The 16,960-nt window shown below is 37.5% G+C and overlaps 1 protein-coding gene across 1 annotated transcript; it reads left to right on the forward strand.

The window, feature by feature from the left end:
• The first annotated feature begins 3,862 nt into the window (after positions 1-3,862).
• Positions 3,863-4,420, forward strand: LOC141690744 (uncharacterized). The gene has a single exon (XM_074495519.1). The coding sequence runs from the start codon at positions 3,863-3,865 to the stop codon at positions 4,418-4,420; it is 558 nt and encodes a 185-aa protein (XP_074351620.1).
• The last annotated feature ends 12,540 nt before the right edge of the window (positions 4,421-16,960 follow it).

Consider the following 16,960-nt stretch of genomic DNA (forward strand, 5'->3'; position numbering starts at 1 on the left):
CATCTAATCAAATGTATGCGAGATTCCAGTCCCTCAATCCATCTATTTTGTTGCTGATGTTTTCGTCTAATAGAACCACCCGGACTTCCTTCACAGGTATTTGGATTTTTTTACCAATGTAAAGTGCAGAAGGGGAATGTTTGTATGACTATTTGTTCTGTTTTTTTTATGTGTAGATTTGAAACGTATGAGCAAAGTGTGGGTTTGAGACCTCTTGGTGGATCAAATAGCACGCCTGTCAGTGTACAAATTTCACCTATTTCGAGGATTACAGTTGAAGAGAATAACACTCCAATTGCTAGGTGCATGGATCAACCTGCTACACTCTCAGATATTACCAATTTGCCGTGTACATTATATTATAACTTTATACTGAAATAAAGATTTTTGTATGCTCTGTTGCGTTTACTAAATTGCTAACATTATTTATGTTGTTTGTTACAGCTGTGAAACGTAGAGTACGTGGTCGCAATATTGAGAATATTTTAGCTATTAATAACAGTGCTTCAACGAATAACCAAGAAAAAAAAATTACGCCTTTAGAAGAATCATGTGTGTTACCTATTACTCAGTTTATAAATTTCTAATTTATAAAATTTGTAATACTTATATTTTATTTGCTATTACGACCAACAAGAATCCATTGGTATTTCTTGATGCAGCTAAGAAATGTAGATTACGTGGTCCTAATGTTGATAATAGGAAGACAATACCACAGAGTAAGTTTTGTGTGATGCACATTAATACATGATTATGCATGTTCATTTATAAGATTTCATATTTTTATTGTTGTGAAAACAATTAAAAATCCATTTGTGTATTTTGTTGCAGCTAAGAAATGCAGGGTACGTGGCCCTAATATTGAGAAGATTTATACAGATCCCATGTGTACGTTTTGTTATTACATGTTCCTGATATGCAAATTTATAAAAATTTTACCTTGCTGGGATTGATCCCATTATTACCATTCACTGATTTGTATGCTGAAGTATTTGTTCACTCTTCAGCAGTGATAGAAAAAAGACCTGGTACATCCTCTATAAATAATGGTGACGCATTGTCAAAGTCTAATAAAATATTTGAACATGGACGAATGAGTCAACCTCCGACGTCTCCTTTACGGTCAAGTTTTCATAATCCCCATGAACTGAAGTCAAGAAAGAGTAAAGGAAAGGATAAAGAACAAGCATCTCCAGAAAAGAGGAATTTGATATCAGATTTTGACAATGTGGTTGAATTTGTGGATTCAGAGTCAAGTGATTCGGATGTTGGAATTGATGATATGTATCATGATGACATGGAAGAGGTAATATTGAATCAAAATTGTGGCGAGGATATATGGATCTTGGTCCTCCGTCAAAGTTGTGCAATAAATGTGGTGCTACTATGTGGAACGAAGAGCGTAATAATAAATCATGTCCGCGTAAAGAGCCCACATTTTCTATGTGTTATCATAATGGTCAGATACATTTTCTAAAAGAAAGGCCGCCACCAGAACCACTAGCTTCTTTGTTAATTGGTGGTGAGAAATCGAGGCATTTTAAACAGTACATAAGAGTGTACAACTGCATGTTCTAATTCACTTCCACTGGTGGTAAGATTGATAACTCAATAAACAGAGGTAGCTCTCTGTATTGTTTTTGCTTACAAGGTCAAAACTATCATTTGGTTGGGAGTTCAGTACCGTTAGATGGATCTTCACCCAAATTCTGCCAGCTCTACATATACAACACGCAGAATGAGGTTGAGATTAGAATCAATGCAATGGGAGGTGCTTCTGACAATGTTGATCCAGATATTATCGAGGAACTTTTAGGTATGTTAGACAAGAATAATGAGTTAGTCAAAGCTTTTCGCATGGCTTCGGAATCGGTTTGAAAGTGAAGAGCTGGATGAGTTTAAGTTAGTCCTCATATCATCTCAATCTTCTAGTGGTAGACCAAACCATATTACTCCATTTGATGAAGTTGCTGCTTTCATTGTTAGTGATGATACGGATACCGGTGGTTTTAGAGACATGATTGTGAATTCCAAACAAGAAGGATTCGGAGGCGTAACACTGGTAGAGTTATCAACAAAAAAGGGATCAACCTTGACAATCAATATGTAGTTCTATACAATCGAGATCTTTTGTTGCGGTTTTAGTGTCATATAAATCTGGAAATTTGCAACAATTCAAGATCGTTGAAATATCTCTTCAAGTACTGTTTAAAGGGTCATGACACTGCTACAATGTTGTTGAAGAAGAAAAGTAACAAGTCAGGGAGTGAACAAACTGCAAGATCCGTGAAGAATTTGGATGAGGTAAAGAATTTCTTGATGGTAGATATGTTTGTGCATCTGAGGCATCGTGGAGGATTTTTGGGTTTGAGATTCATCATCGTTCCCCAAGTGTTGAACGCTTACCAATACATTTGCCCGGTCAAAAGTACTTGAATTTTCAGAGTTCTGCAGATTTGGAGAATGTGTGCAATAACGCGACTTCCAAAAAAAGTAAACTAGAGGCTTGGTTTGTAACTAACAGTGAATTTCCACAAGCTCGAAATTTTACGTATTCTGACTTTCCCACCCAGTTTACATGGATAAAGAAAACTGCTAAATGGAAGCTTAGATAAAGAGGTGATGTGGTTGGGAGGTTAGCAGAGGTTCATGCAACAATTGGTGAATTATTGTATCTTTGAATGCTGTTACTTAGATGTAAAGGTACTTTATCTTTCTCTCAGTTGCGCACTATTGATGGAACTACATATGATACATTTAAGGAAGCATGTGGTGCTCTTGTTCTGTTGAATAATGATAAGCAATGGCATGATGCTTTGGAAGAAAATGCATTATCAGCTATGCCAACCCAAATTCGGGCTATGTTTGTTAACATACTGACATATTGTTCAGTGTCTGATCCGCTTGCGCTATGGGAAAAATACTGGCCAGCATTGTCAGACGATGTTCTTTATATTAGGCGTAAGATTTCAGATAACATTCATTTAACACTGTCCGAGTATGAAATCTAGAACTATGCTTTAGCAAGTGTGTGATCAGTATTAAATACATGATACGTTTGTTACTTTGAAGAATTATTTTTATTATTTTATTTAGATGTCGGAACATTTACCATTTTTTTTTGTGCAGAGATTGAAAAGTTGTTAGATGACGTTGGTAAGTCCTTAAGAGATTTTCATATGATGCCATTTCCTGACGAACGATTTTTCCACACTTTTGTCAATCGTCTTATTGTTGAGGAAACTAGCTACAATAAAGAAGAATTGAGACTTAATCATGACAAAGCTCATAAAAATCTGAACTCAAGACAACTGGATGTATATAATGTAGTTGTTGATAATGTAAACAAAAATAAAGGTGGAATGTTTTTTGTTTACGGGAGCGGTGGATGCGATAAAACGTTTCTTTGGCAAACTCTTTGTTCATGTTTTCGATCAGAAGGAAAGATTGTTCTTCCTGTTGCAGGCTCAGGAATTGCTGCTACACTTCTTCCTGGTGGCCCAACAGCTCATTCTAGGTTTAAAATACCGCTTAAATTAGATCTGAGTTCTATTGCTGGAATAAAACATGGTACAGACATTGCAGAGTTGATGCAACACACAAGTCTTATAATATGGGATGAAGCTCCAATGCAGCATCGCTATATATTTGAAGCCGTGGACAGAAGCTTGCAAGACATAATGGCTGCCGTTGATGAAAACGAGGAAAAAGACCCTTTGGTGGTATTACAGTTGTTTTTGGAGGCGATTTTCGACAGATATTACCTGTTCTACCTAAGGCTGGAAGGGATGAAATAGTGAATGTATCATTTAACAAATCGCGGCTTTGGAAATCTTGCAGGGTCTTTCTTCTCAGTCAGAACATGAGATTACATTCAGGTAATTCTAAAGCTAGAAATAAAGTAATAACTGACTTTAGTAAATGGCAACTTGAGATTGGAGACGGAAAAGTTGAATGCATTGATACTCATCGTGCAGATGTTGAAACTGAGTTTGTAGTTCCTGATGAATATATTATCAAGAGTCCCTTGAAAAGTCCCATTAAAACCCTAATTGACATTATATATCCAGATTTTCAGAATAACTTGCATTCACAGGAGTATCTGAGATCGAGATCTATTTTGACTCCAACAAACGTTGTAGTTGATGACATCAATGCACAGATTCTTGAAAGAGTTCCGGGTAATATGCATACTTATCTCAGCCAAGATTCAATTGAAGATATGGGTGTTGACGATAATGACTTTGATTCATCATTTCCAGTTGAGTATCTGAACTCCATAAATATGCCATGTATGCCTAAACATGAGTTGAAAGTAAAGGTTGGAGCTGTTGTTATGTTGATGAGGAATTTAAATCAGATTATGGGTCTATGTAATGGTACAAGGATGATAGTTACTGGCTGCAAAAAAACAGTATAGAATGTCAAATTATCTGTGGATCTCAAGTTGGTACGAAACATCTAATTCCAAGAATCGATATGGTCCCAACAGACACAAATTGGCCATTTGAATTTAAAAGAACACAATTTCCTCTCCAACTATATTTTGCCATGACTGTGAACAAGAGCCAAGGTCAATCATTGGACACAGTTGGATTGTATCTTCCTCGGCTCGTATTCTCTCATGGTCAGTTATACGTTGCAATATCCCGTGTTACATCTCCAGAAGGACTACATATTCTTATTGATGACGATAATGGGAAAAGCACAAATATAACATCAAATGTTGTGTTTGAAGAAGTTTTCTACAACCTTCCTAAATTGTGATAATATTTGATTTAACTAACTTATTGTAATTGTTTGACCATGAGTATTTTGTACTTGAAATCCTTATTTCGTGGTATGTGATTTGTTTAACAGTTGAATTTGATTTTATTATTATAATTTTATGTCATTTCGTTTGGAAAAACAAATTATTGTATTTAAAAATATTAAAAAAGAATGACATGTATATAACAAAGCTGTATAATTAGTTCCCACTAATCCATCTAACTAACTTGATGCTGAGCCAATCACATTGATCCTCATCGTATCAAATAATAATTTATCCAATCAAAGGATATGTTTATGATTCAGTTAAAGGCTGATTGTATTATCCCTTTACAGGCCTTATGTCACGTAGTAAAAGGGAAAGATCAAGTCCTCAATATATGTTTGTAGTGCACTTCATTCAACAACATGTCATCAATTATCATTCCCGTTAATGTAGGGTAATGGACTACAAAAAGACCACCACGTCGGTGTGATTGTCACACCCCAACTTAAACAGCAGATTAAATATAGCTATTACAATATTTAATAATTAAATAAACATACCCAAAACCAAGATCTTACAGTTTAGGGTTTGGAACAGCCCAACACTACCATCTATTACAACTGATTTTAAATACCGAGTCCTCACACAAACTACTATCACTTATTCTACCTGAGCTCGAACATAAGCATCAGCATCACAGGTCTTACGGGCAGTCTGCTTGAATCTAACCATAGCTGCTAGCTGTAATATCAGGGTAAAGCAAGGAGTGAGCCAAATACTCAACAAGTGCTAAACAATACGATACAAAACATAAATCGAGATATATATTAAAGAATGTCAAAGGGAAGAGATAACCAGTGATAATGAGAGATAAAACTTTGGGTGATGGCATCATTCCGTTTATATCAAAACAATTTCAAAATCATTCAAAATCATATCTTAATCAAAATCATTTTATGACGCTACGGATTACAGCCGGTGATCAGCCGCGAAGTAATCCCGAACCTCGTTGGGTTCTAAAACATTAATGGGAATCCCTAGGAAACTTTTAAGCCTAATATAAGTGTGGAAAGGACTCGCGTCTCAGTCCAGATCCACTATTCAAAGAAAACATTTACCCCTCTTTGGGATTGAAAACCCACATTTTATTTATTTCAAAAACTGATGCCGATTTATAACAAATCTCTTTTACAGTAAACATTTTTTTTTATCAAGGGATTATAGATCAACTCGAAATACGGGAAATATGGTACCAAATCTCAGTGTCATGATTCAAAAAACTATACTCTATTAAAGTAACTGAATGGTTTTCATATATCAAAGATTAGACAAGGGGATTTAGTGAGGTTATTGGATATTAAAAAAAGATAATGCCAAATTGGGCTTTAAGCAAAGGTTTCTTATCAAGGTTCAAGTGCTGGATCATCAAGAAGATAAGCTTCATGAATACTAAGGGTGTTAAGGTATGCAGAAATGATCTTTAACTCAGGATATATCAGAATTGTCAAGCTTCAGGATAAGAAAGAGGGGTATCAATCAATGAGGAATCACTTTGATAAGTATCTGACTATCAGGGTTCAAGATAAGGTTCTATAGGGGTTCAAGTATCAGGATGAGATATCAATACTTAGGAATCATCAGCATGTTAATCAAGAGAATCAAACAAGAGTTATAACTACCCTTTCTTTTATCATGGCATCACTATATAATTCAAAGATAAACATTATATATGCTTGATTTAATATATCAAATGACACAGGATAGTTGCAGCAATGTATGAACTATTAGCAGTAAATATGAAGGACAAGTTGAATCACTTGCCTTGAGAAAGGCTGGTCTGGTCTGACTGGTAGGAGCAACTGGAACTTCACTCGACCTTTATGGCAAGTTTTCCCTCGTCTCGAGATCCTACATAAATAATAATAATCCTCATTATAATATATTCTCACCAACTTAACCTATTTACAACCCGAATTTAAACAAGGATGCCACTTAGGCCTATATGTACTTAATTTATATTCACCTTTAATTTATAATTGCACACACATAGCCAAATAATCACATATCATATATTAATACCAAATAACACCATATACACCATAATGCAACACTAGGCTTGGATGATCTCGACTCACAACTTAAGTCACTTGGTCGCTAAACTAGACAAAGTCTTCTAATTTTGGCTTCCTAACTCGATGTGCCTTTACTAAACTATCCAAAACCTATTGACCCTCACCTGTGCCTTTTGCTCTACTGACCTTATACTATCTTACAACTATGGTGGTCAACCTAAATCTCACTCCTAAGTGTTCTAAGACTATGTGATAAGTGAAAGTGCTCACTGGTGCAAATTTCAGAATGACAACTATGGTTTCTTGAGTGCATTAGACACTCTTAAACTACAATTTTTCCTTCAAAACTTTTACACAAGACTCTCCTGACCTAAGGGCATCTCCCAAACTTGATGTGGCTCAAGGGCCTGGCTTGGGCCTTCTTGGGCCTAAGCTAAAAGTCCATGGTTCCCCTGTTTTGCTGGGCAGAAAACGCCCTGACTTGAATTAACTTGTGACACATGGTTCTAACTCATATCATATGAACTATGTTTGGAAAAACTTCTCTGACACTCCCTCTAACTAAGGCCCAACAGGGCCTAATGAAGAACTACCCATGACATGGTCAAATCTCCCTATTTCTAAGTTGTAACAAAACTGTCCCCTGTTGGACATATTTTGTTATTCTACTTGTGCACCTAACCAAATGACATGAAAACCTCCAACCAACACCTAAAACCTTTTATATACTCCCAATAATAACTTCTGGTGGCTTAGGCCTCAAAGTTCACATCAATGACCTGGTCAAAACTCACTCTAAACCTCAGGGTATTAAACTGATTTTCTGCAGAAATTATAACTCTCCTTTCTCCAAGGTTTTGACTTGACAAACTCAACCACCAACAACCCAATATCCAAATCAAGAATTAAACATGGTGATCTACTGAACTAACTCCCTTATACTTAAAATAATTTTGGTGGAGATCATCCTTACCTAAGGTGCGATTATGGCAAAATAAAAGAACCCACATTTTACAACTCACAAATCATCAAGTTTTTGAAACAACAAGTTATGCATTTTTATTAAAGATATACATAAATTATTACCATACATCAAGAAACACTAATCAATATTAATACCTTATTCCTACTGAAATTAAAGCTTACTAACAAAATCTTTCCAAATGATCAAAATCTTCCAATATTCCAAGAGAAATTTACATGCATGCATGTCTTCGAGTTTGACCAATCAAAGCAACATATTTTCTAAATATATTTTACCATGAAATTGACATGCAAGGCTAGGATAAGCTATATCTAGATGATCACTTAGCATGCAAAGGGTTTTATCAAGACTTCACTAAGATTTTCATGTTATCATCACAAAAACACACAAAGTGGAACATGACAACCAAAACACCATCCATTCGGCTTCTATCAAGTCATGGCCGAATAGATTAGGGTGAAAACAACAATTGCATGAGTGTAGCATACTCATGTCTAGCCATTCTCAACCCTTTGCTACTGTAACTCATGGTGAAATCCTTGAATTCACAAGAATCAAGGATATTCACTTGGAGTTTTAATAAAACACCACCATGCAAGGTCAACACATAAGTTTTTCTACTCTAAACTCTTAAGATATACAAGAACAACATGTAGGGAATAGGATTACTTGATAATAGGATGATTGTTTGAGTGAGAAATGAAGAAAGAAGGGGATGGGGGCTCGGTTTTTGGGAATTGCCGAGAGGGGAGGGGGAAAAGCCGAGAGGGAGGGGGAGGAAGGAGATGAGAGTGAAGTGGTGGGGTGAAGTGAAGTGGTGATCACTTTTTTGAGTTGTTTTTATGTCTTGATTTGACTATATTGTGAGTGGGTTTGAGAAATGACAAGGGTATCCTTCTAGCTAGAATTAAGCTAACTTGCATGCAAGGTCAAGGAGGTAATTTGGCTACTAGTTCATGAGTTAGTGGGTTTGGAATTGTCCTCTTTGTCCTTGAAAAGAATGAAAGGGTGGTTTGCATGCAAGGGCTTCCTTGTAATTTTCTAAATATGACAACTAAAATTTATAAAGATTTTTTTTTATAAAATAAAATACAAGTTCAAAAATTATAAAATTTATACCATAAAATAACTTGGATTTTTAGAAATTTTATAAAACTACTTTCGAATTTTATGAATAAATAACTTTTAAAAAGATATTTATTCAAGGTTTAAAAATATTCCTTATAAATCAAAAAAAATGAAAGAAATAAATAAACTTTTGCTTTGAAAATTCATATACCACATAACGAAAATTTAAGACGCAGAATTCTCATTCACACAAGCATACAATAGTTGCATATATTGGCATTCGGCTTTATAATTACACCAAATTTACAATTAATATTACACGAAAATGCCGGTTGTAACATCCTCTCCCCCTTAAGGAATTCTGTCCCCAGAATCTAAGAGAACAGATGAGGATACCGGGAACGCATATCAGACTCTAACTCCCAAGTCGATTCTTCGACCTTAGGATTCCTCCAAAGTACTTTTACTAACTTTACTGACTTATTTCTAAGACTCTTCTCTTGCCAGTCGAGTATTTTGACCGGTTGCTCCATAAATGACAGGTCTACCTGAATTTCTACTGGTTCATATTCTATTACATGGCTAGCATCAGATTGTACTTCTTAAGCAATGACACATAGAACACATTATGCACGTGCTGATACTGAGGTGGTAAGGCCAACTCGTAGGCCACCTTCCCTACTTGACTCAAAATTTCAAAAGGACCTATGTATCTAGGTGTTAACTTCCCTTTCTTGCCAAATGTAGACAACCCTTTTCTAGGTGACACCTTCAACAAAACAACTTCGCCAATTTGGAATTGAACATCCTTACGTGCCGGATCCACATACTTCCTCTGTCTATCTTGAGCAGCAAGTAGCCTTTTCTGAATTAACTTGACTGAGTCATGCAATTGTTGTACCAATTCCGAGCCGAGAATCCTTCCTTCTCCTACTTCATCCCAACTTGTTGGTGATCTATATTTTTGCCCGTACAAAGCTTCGTATGGTGGCATGCCGATACTGGAATGATAGCTATTGTTATAAGATAATTCAATCAACGGCAAGTGGTCGTCCCAACTTCCTGCAAAATTGATTCCACAACTGCGCAACATGTCTTCGATTGTTTAAATTGTCCTTTCGCTTTGTCCATCAGTCTGCGGGTGGTACATCGTGCTCATATTCAACTTCGTGCCAAGACATTCCTGAAATTGCTTCCAAAATCTCGAGTTAAATCGGGGATCTCTGTCTGAAACTATTGATACAGGTACTCCATGCCTTAGTACGATTTCGCGCACATACAGATGAACCAATTTGTCTAATGACGACTTCTCGTTAATTGGAAGGAAATGCGCTGATTTTGTAAGACGGTCAACTATAACCCATATAGCGTCATGCCCGGATTTCGTTCGCGGTAGTCCTACTATAAAGTCCATAGCGATATTTTCCCATTTCCATTCTGGAATCTTTAGGGGCTGAATTAATCCGCTTGGTCGTTGATGTTCTTCCTTCACTTTCTGGAAAGTATAACACTTCGCAACCCATTCTGCCACGTCTCGCTTCATATTTGGCCACCAAAAGTTCTTCTTTAAGTCTCGATACATCTTGGTACTTCCCGGGTGGATTGAAAATTTCGAATTGTGGGCTTCGTGTAGGATCTCATTCTTTAATTCAGGTACATGAGGAATCCATATTCTAGAAGAAAACCTTAGTATCCCTTGCTCATCCCTTTGAGTATTAATCTCCTCTCCAGATAACTGATTCTTCTCTTTCTCCATTACTTCTTCTTGACATTTCTTTATCTTTTCCACTAGTGTTGGCTGAAAAGTCATTGCGCGACAAACTTCTTCAACTTTTCCATAATCACAAAGTTCCAGTTCAAATCTCTTGATTTCTTCAGATAATTCCTTTGAGGTTGTCATCATATTCAGTCTCTCCTTCCTACTTAGAGCATCGACCACAACATTCGCCTTTCCAGGATGGTAATTTATCGAACAGTCATAGTCCTTGATCAATTCCAGCCATCTCCTCTGCCTCATATTGAGCTCCTTCTGAGTGAAAATGTACTTTAAACTCTTGTGATGCGTGTAGATTTCACACTTCTCTCCATAGAGGTAATGTCTCCAAATCTTAAGTGCGAACACTATGGCAGCTAGTTCTAAGTCATGCGTCGGGTACTTCAACTCATGCGGTTTCAACTGTCTTGACTCATATGCGATCACCTTACTGTGTTGCATTAACACACAGCCCAAACACTTATGCGAAGCATCACTGAATATTACAAAATTTCCTTGATCATCTGGAAGTACTAACACCGGAGCTGTTACCAATCTCTGTATCAACTCTTGAAAGCTATCCTCACATTCTGCACTCCATTCAAACTTTTGATTCTTTCTGGTTAACTTGGTCAATGGCGTGGCGATTTTCGAAAAATCCTTGACGAACCTTCTATAGTATCCCGCCAACCCTAGAAAACTTCGCACTTCCGTAGGAGTCTTTGGCCTCTCCCAACTCATAACTGCCTCAATCTTTGCCGGATCCACTTTAACTCCTTCATTTCCAATGACATGCCCCAAAAATTGAACTTCCTTTAACCAAAACTCACATTTGGTAAACTTGGCATACAACTTCTCTTGACGAAGTATTTCCAATGCTATCCAGAGGTGCTATTTATGTTCTTCTTCCGACTTAGAATAAATAAGGATGTCATCAATGAAGACCACGACAAACTTGTCCAAATACTTCTTAAATACTCGATTCATCAAATCCATAAATGCGGCCAGGGCGTTGGTCAATCCAAACGGCATTACTAGGAATTCATAATGCCCATATCTGGTCCTAAATGCTCTCTTGGGAATATCTTCTTCTTTGATCTTTAATTGATGGTATCCCGATCTCAAGTCAATCTTTGAAAAACACTTTGCTCCTTTCAGCTGATCAAAAAGGTCATCTATTCTTGGTAGCGTGTAGCGGTTCTTGATCGTTACCTTATTCAACTCCCGATAATCTATGCATAATCGCATACTCCCATCTTTCTTCTTTACAAACAGAACAGGTGCTCCCCATGGCGACGTACTTGGTCGTATCACTCCCTTATCCAACAATTCTTGTAGCTGGCTCGCCAACTCTTCCATTTCTGCTGGTGCCATCCTATATGGGGCCTTTAAAACTGGTTCCGTGCCTGGAGCAAGGTTGATCTCGAACTCGATTTGTCGATCTGGTGGTAAGCCTAGTAGTTCGTCGGGAAACACATCTGAGAACTCGTTAACTACAGGTATATCTTCTATGCCGGGACTCCCTTTTTCTGAATCCACTACATAAGCTAGGAACGACTCACAACCTTTTCTAAGTAGCTTCTTAGCCTGAACAATTGTAAGAAATAGTTGCTCTTGCCTCTGCCCCTTAAATACTACCTTCTCTCCACTCTTCATCTTTAAATACACTTTCTTGGTCTTACAATTAATCTGAGCGTTATTCTCTCCTAACCAATCCATTCCTAAAATTATATCAAACTCCACCAATTTGAAGAGTATCAAGTCGGCTGAAAACTTATACCCCAAAATATCCATCTCACACTTCGGACAAAATTGATTCACAGGAATCTTCTCTTGGTTCGCAATTACCACATTTACTACCTCACTCATAATCATTTTATCACATTGAAGCTTATCAACAAAAGATTCTGATATGAAAGATCTTGTTGCTCCCGAATCAATCAATACTTTAGCTTTGACATTATTGAGTAAAAGTGTACCTACTATCACCTCTGAATTCTGAACAACATCCTTCATCTTCAGATCAAATGTCCTTGCTGTTGCTTACGGGGTTGGTGTAGGTGGTGGAGGTAATCCCAATACCTCAACTGGCACGCTCGCACTGGTACTTGCCATATTCATCAGAGCTTTGACTGGTCCGGTTGCCTTGCACTCCCTTGCTATGTATCCAGTTTTCCCACACTTGTAGCACGTAACTCCTGGCTTCGGCATCTTGCACTCATTCGCCAAATGTCCCTTCTGATTGCACCTATAGCATGTCATGCTCAACTTATTACACACTCCGGGGTGCCTTCTTCCACAGTGCTTGCATTCGGGTCTCTGGAATCTGTTTTCTCCAACTTGTCCTTGGCTTGCCTGGATGTTCCCCTTTGATTCTTGCCTTTTACCCAAATTTCCCTTCTTTTGAAAATTTCTGCCCTTCTGGAATCCGATCCTCTTTACATTCCGATCTTGTGAACTTCCCGCTTCAAACTTTTCTCCATAAAATGGAACCTTTCTCTTCTTGTTATCCCTCTCCTTCCTTGACTGCATCCCATTATTCTCAATCAGAGCAGCTTTCTGAACTACTCCCGCATAAGTTTCAAGCTCAAACATAGCCACTCTATCTCTGATCCAAGGCTCCAATCCTTGCTGAAATTTCTTTGCTTTTTCCTCCTCGGTGCTGGTATACTTTCTCACAAACCTTGACAACTCAGTGAACTTCTTCTCATACTCCAATACAGTCATGTTCCCTTGCTTCAGCTCCAAAAATTTAAGCTCCATCTGATTCTGCATGTACTTAGGGTAATATTTGTCCAAAAATAACTTCTTAAATCTTTCCCAAGAAACCTGCTGAGTGACTTCCATAGCTTTTACTGATTCCCACCAATAGATGACTTCGCCCTTCAAGAAGTAAGTAGCATACGGCGTCTTCTGATCGTCTCCTAACTGTACCAACTCAAAAGCCCTTTCCATCTCCTTGATCCATGTGTTAGCTATTACTGGATCAGTGGTATCATGAAATGCAGGTGGATTCACATTCTGAAAAGCCTTGAAAGTGACAATTTGTCTAGGTGGTACTGGTGGTTCAGGTGGTTGCTGTGGTTCACGGTTATCTTGGTTTTCAATTCGGTGTTGAAGAGTTAGTTGTTGTTGGGCTATAGCATTGGTTTGCTGTTGCAAAGTTTCCAGTAGTCGAAGAACATTTGGGTCTGTGGTGGATGTGGTTGTTGGGTTCTTCTTTTTGGGAGGCATGATCTTGAAATAAGAGTTATGTCAAAACAAATATGAATAATAAAACAATTCGAGGGTATCGCATGGCATTCTTATTTACATGTGAGGTCAGGTTTCAAATTAAGCAGATATGATGATGCATATTAAAGCGTATAATAACAGTTGAGAGCAATTGGAACAATAGAGCATGTTTATTGAAATTTAAAGGTCACAATACATGGGATTAGAACAAAGTCTGATTCTAGGATCAACAGGCTTATTTAAAGGAAATAATGGAAACAACTGGGAATTCTACGGAGTTTGATAGTACAACAACATGAAAGGTAAATGGAAAGAACTAAGGCTCCACTCCATTTGAACGGGGCTTGGTAGTCTTTTCCTCTCGAAGCGTCTTCACAATGCTCTGGAGCTCATCCGCCATCATCTGAATGACATACTGGCTGGTACGGTCCCGGTGCGCTGGCATCTCCTCAAGCTTAGTGTTGACGTACTGAACCAAGGTCTCAAGTCTCGCAGTCATCTGCTCCTTGGGCTTCCCTTCATAGTTTCGGCTGTCCGGGTACACGTTTTTCAGTCGGTCTATCAATCGGTCGTACTTTCCCTGAAGCATGTCGAACTCGCGCCTCAACTCAGCATACATCGTGAAAGCAATAGTATCGTCCGAACCAGAGGATGACGAGGAATGCGCCCTTTGCTGACAACCAATAAGAGGAGTATTAATAATAAACTTACATAACCTACTCTCTCGCATATTATCTATAACCTACACATATACCCTTTAACCTATTTGGGCTGTCCAGGGACTCTAAACCGTAGTTCTGATACCAAAACCTGTCACACCCCAACTTAAACAGCAGATTAAATATAGCTATTACAATATTTAATAATTAAATATACATACCCAAAACCAAGATCTTACAGTTTAGGGTTTCGAACAGCCCAACACTACCATCTATTACAACTGATTTTAAATACCGAGTCCTCACACAAACTACTATCACTTATTCTACCTGAGCTCGAACATAAGTATCAGCATCACAGGTCTTACGGGCAGTCTATTTGAATCTAACCATAGCTGCTAGCTGTAATATCAGGGTAAAGCAAGGAGTGAGCCAAATGCTCAACAAGTGCTAAACAATACGATACAAAATATAAATCGAGATATATATTAAAGAATGTCAAAGGGAAGACATAACCAGTGATAACGAGAGATAAAACTTTGGGTGATGGCATCATTCCGTTTGTATCAAAACAATTTCAAAATCATATCTTAATCAAAATCATTTTATGACGCTACGGATTACAGCCGGTGATCAGCCGTGAAGTAATCCTGAACCTCACTGGGTTCTAAAACATTAATGGGAATCCCTAGGCAACTTTTAAGCCTAATATAAGTGTGGAAAGGACTCGCGTCTCAGTCCAGATCCACTATTCAAAAAAACATTTACCCCCCTTTGGGACTGAAAACCCACATTTTATTTATTTCAAACACTGATGCCGATTTATAACAAATCTCTTTTACAGTAAACATTTTTTTTATCAAGGGATTATAGATCAACTCGAAACACGGGAAATATGGTACTAAATCTCAGGGCCATGATTCACAAAACTATACTCTATTAAAGTAACTGAATGGTTTTCATATATCAAAGATTAGACAAGGGAATTTAGTGAGGCTATTGGATATTAAAAAAGGTAATGCCAAATTGGGCTTTAAGCAAAGGATTCTCATCAAGGTTCAAGTGTTGGATCATTAAGAAGATAAGCTTCATGAATACTAAGGGTGTTAAGGTATGCAGAAATGATCTTTAACTCAGGATATATCAGAATTGTCAAGCTTCAGGATAAGAAAGAGGGGTATCAATCAATGAGGAATCACTTTGATAAGTATCTGACTATCAGGGTTCAAGGTAAGGTTCTATAGGGGTTCAAGTATCAGAATGAGATATCAATACTTAGGAATCATCAGCATGTTAATCAAGAGAATCAACCAAGAGTTATAACTACCCTTTCTTTTATCATGGCATCACTATATAATTCAAAAATAAACATTATATACGCTTGATTTAATATATCAAATGACACAGGATAGTTGCAGCAATGTATGAACTATTAGCAGTAAATATGAAGGACAAGTTGAATCACTTGCCTTGAGAAAGGCTGGTCTGGTCTGACTGGTAGGAGCAACTGGAGCTTCACTCGACCTTTATGGCAAGTTTTCCCTCGTCTCGAGATCCTACATAAATAATAATAATCCTCATTATAATATATTCTCACCAACTTAACCTATTTACAACCCGAATTTAAACACGGATGACACTTAGGCCTATATGTACTTAATTTATATTCACCTTTAATTTATAATTGCACACACATAGCCACATAATCACATATCATATATTAATACCAAATAACACCATATACACCATAATGCAACACTAGGCTTGGATGATCTCGACTCACAACTTAAGTCACTTGGTCGCCAAATTAGACAAAGTCTTCTAATTTTGGCTTCCTAACACGATGTGCTTTACTAAACTATCCAAAACCTATTGACCCTCACCTGTTCCTTTTGCTCTACTGACCTTATACTATCTTACAACTATGGTGGTCAACCTAAATCTCACTCCTAAGTGTTCTAAAACTATATGATAAGTGAAAGTGCTCACTGGTGCAAATTTCAGAATGACAACTATGGTTTCTTGAGTGAATTAGACACTCTTAAACTACAAGTTTTCCTTCAAAACTTTTACACAAGACTCTGCTGACCTAAGGGCATCTCCAAAACTTGATGTGGCTCAAGGGCCTGGCTTGGGCCTTCTTGGGCCTAAGCTAAAAGTCCATGGTTCCCCTGTTTTGCTGGGCAGAAAACGCCCTGACTTGAATTAACTTGTGACACATGGTTCTAACTCATATCATATGAACTATGGTTGGAAAAACTTCTCTGACACTCCCTCCAACTAAGTCCCAACAGGGCCTAATGAGGGCCTACCCATGACATGGTCAAATCTCCCTATTTCTAAGTTGCAACAAAACTGTCCCCTGCTGGACATATTTTGTTATTCTACTTGTGCACCTAACCAAATGACATGAAAACCTCCAACCTCCAACCA

This window comes from Apium graveolens, chromosome 10 (assembly GCF_009905375.1).
Source record: "Apium graveolens cultivar Ventura chromosome 10, ASM990537v1, whole genome shotgun sequence".
NCBI lineage: Eukaryota > Viridiplantae > Streptophyta > Magnoliopsida > Apiales > Apiaceae > Apium > Apium graveolens.

What these genes read in the sequence shown, in the direction of transcription:
- LOC141690744 (XM_074495519.1), top strand. Translation starts at nt 3,863, where the DNA reads ATGAGATTACATTCAGGTAATTCTAAAGCTAGAAATAAAGTAATAACT.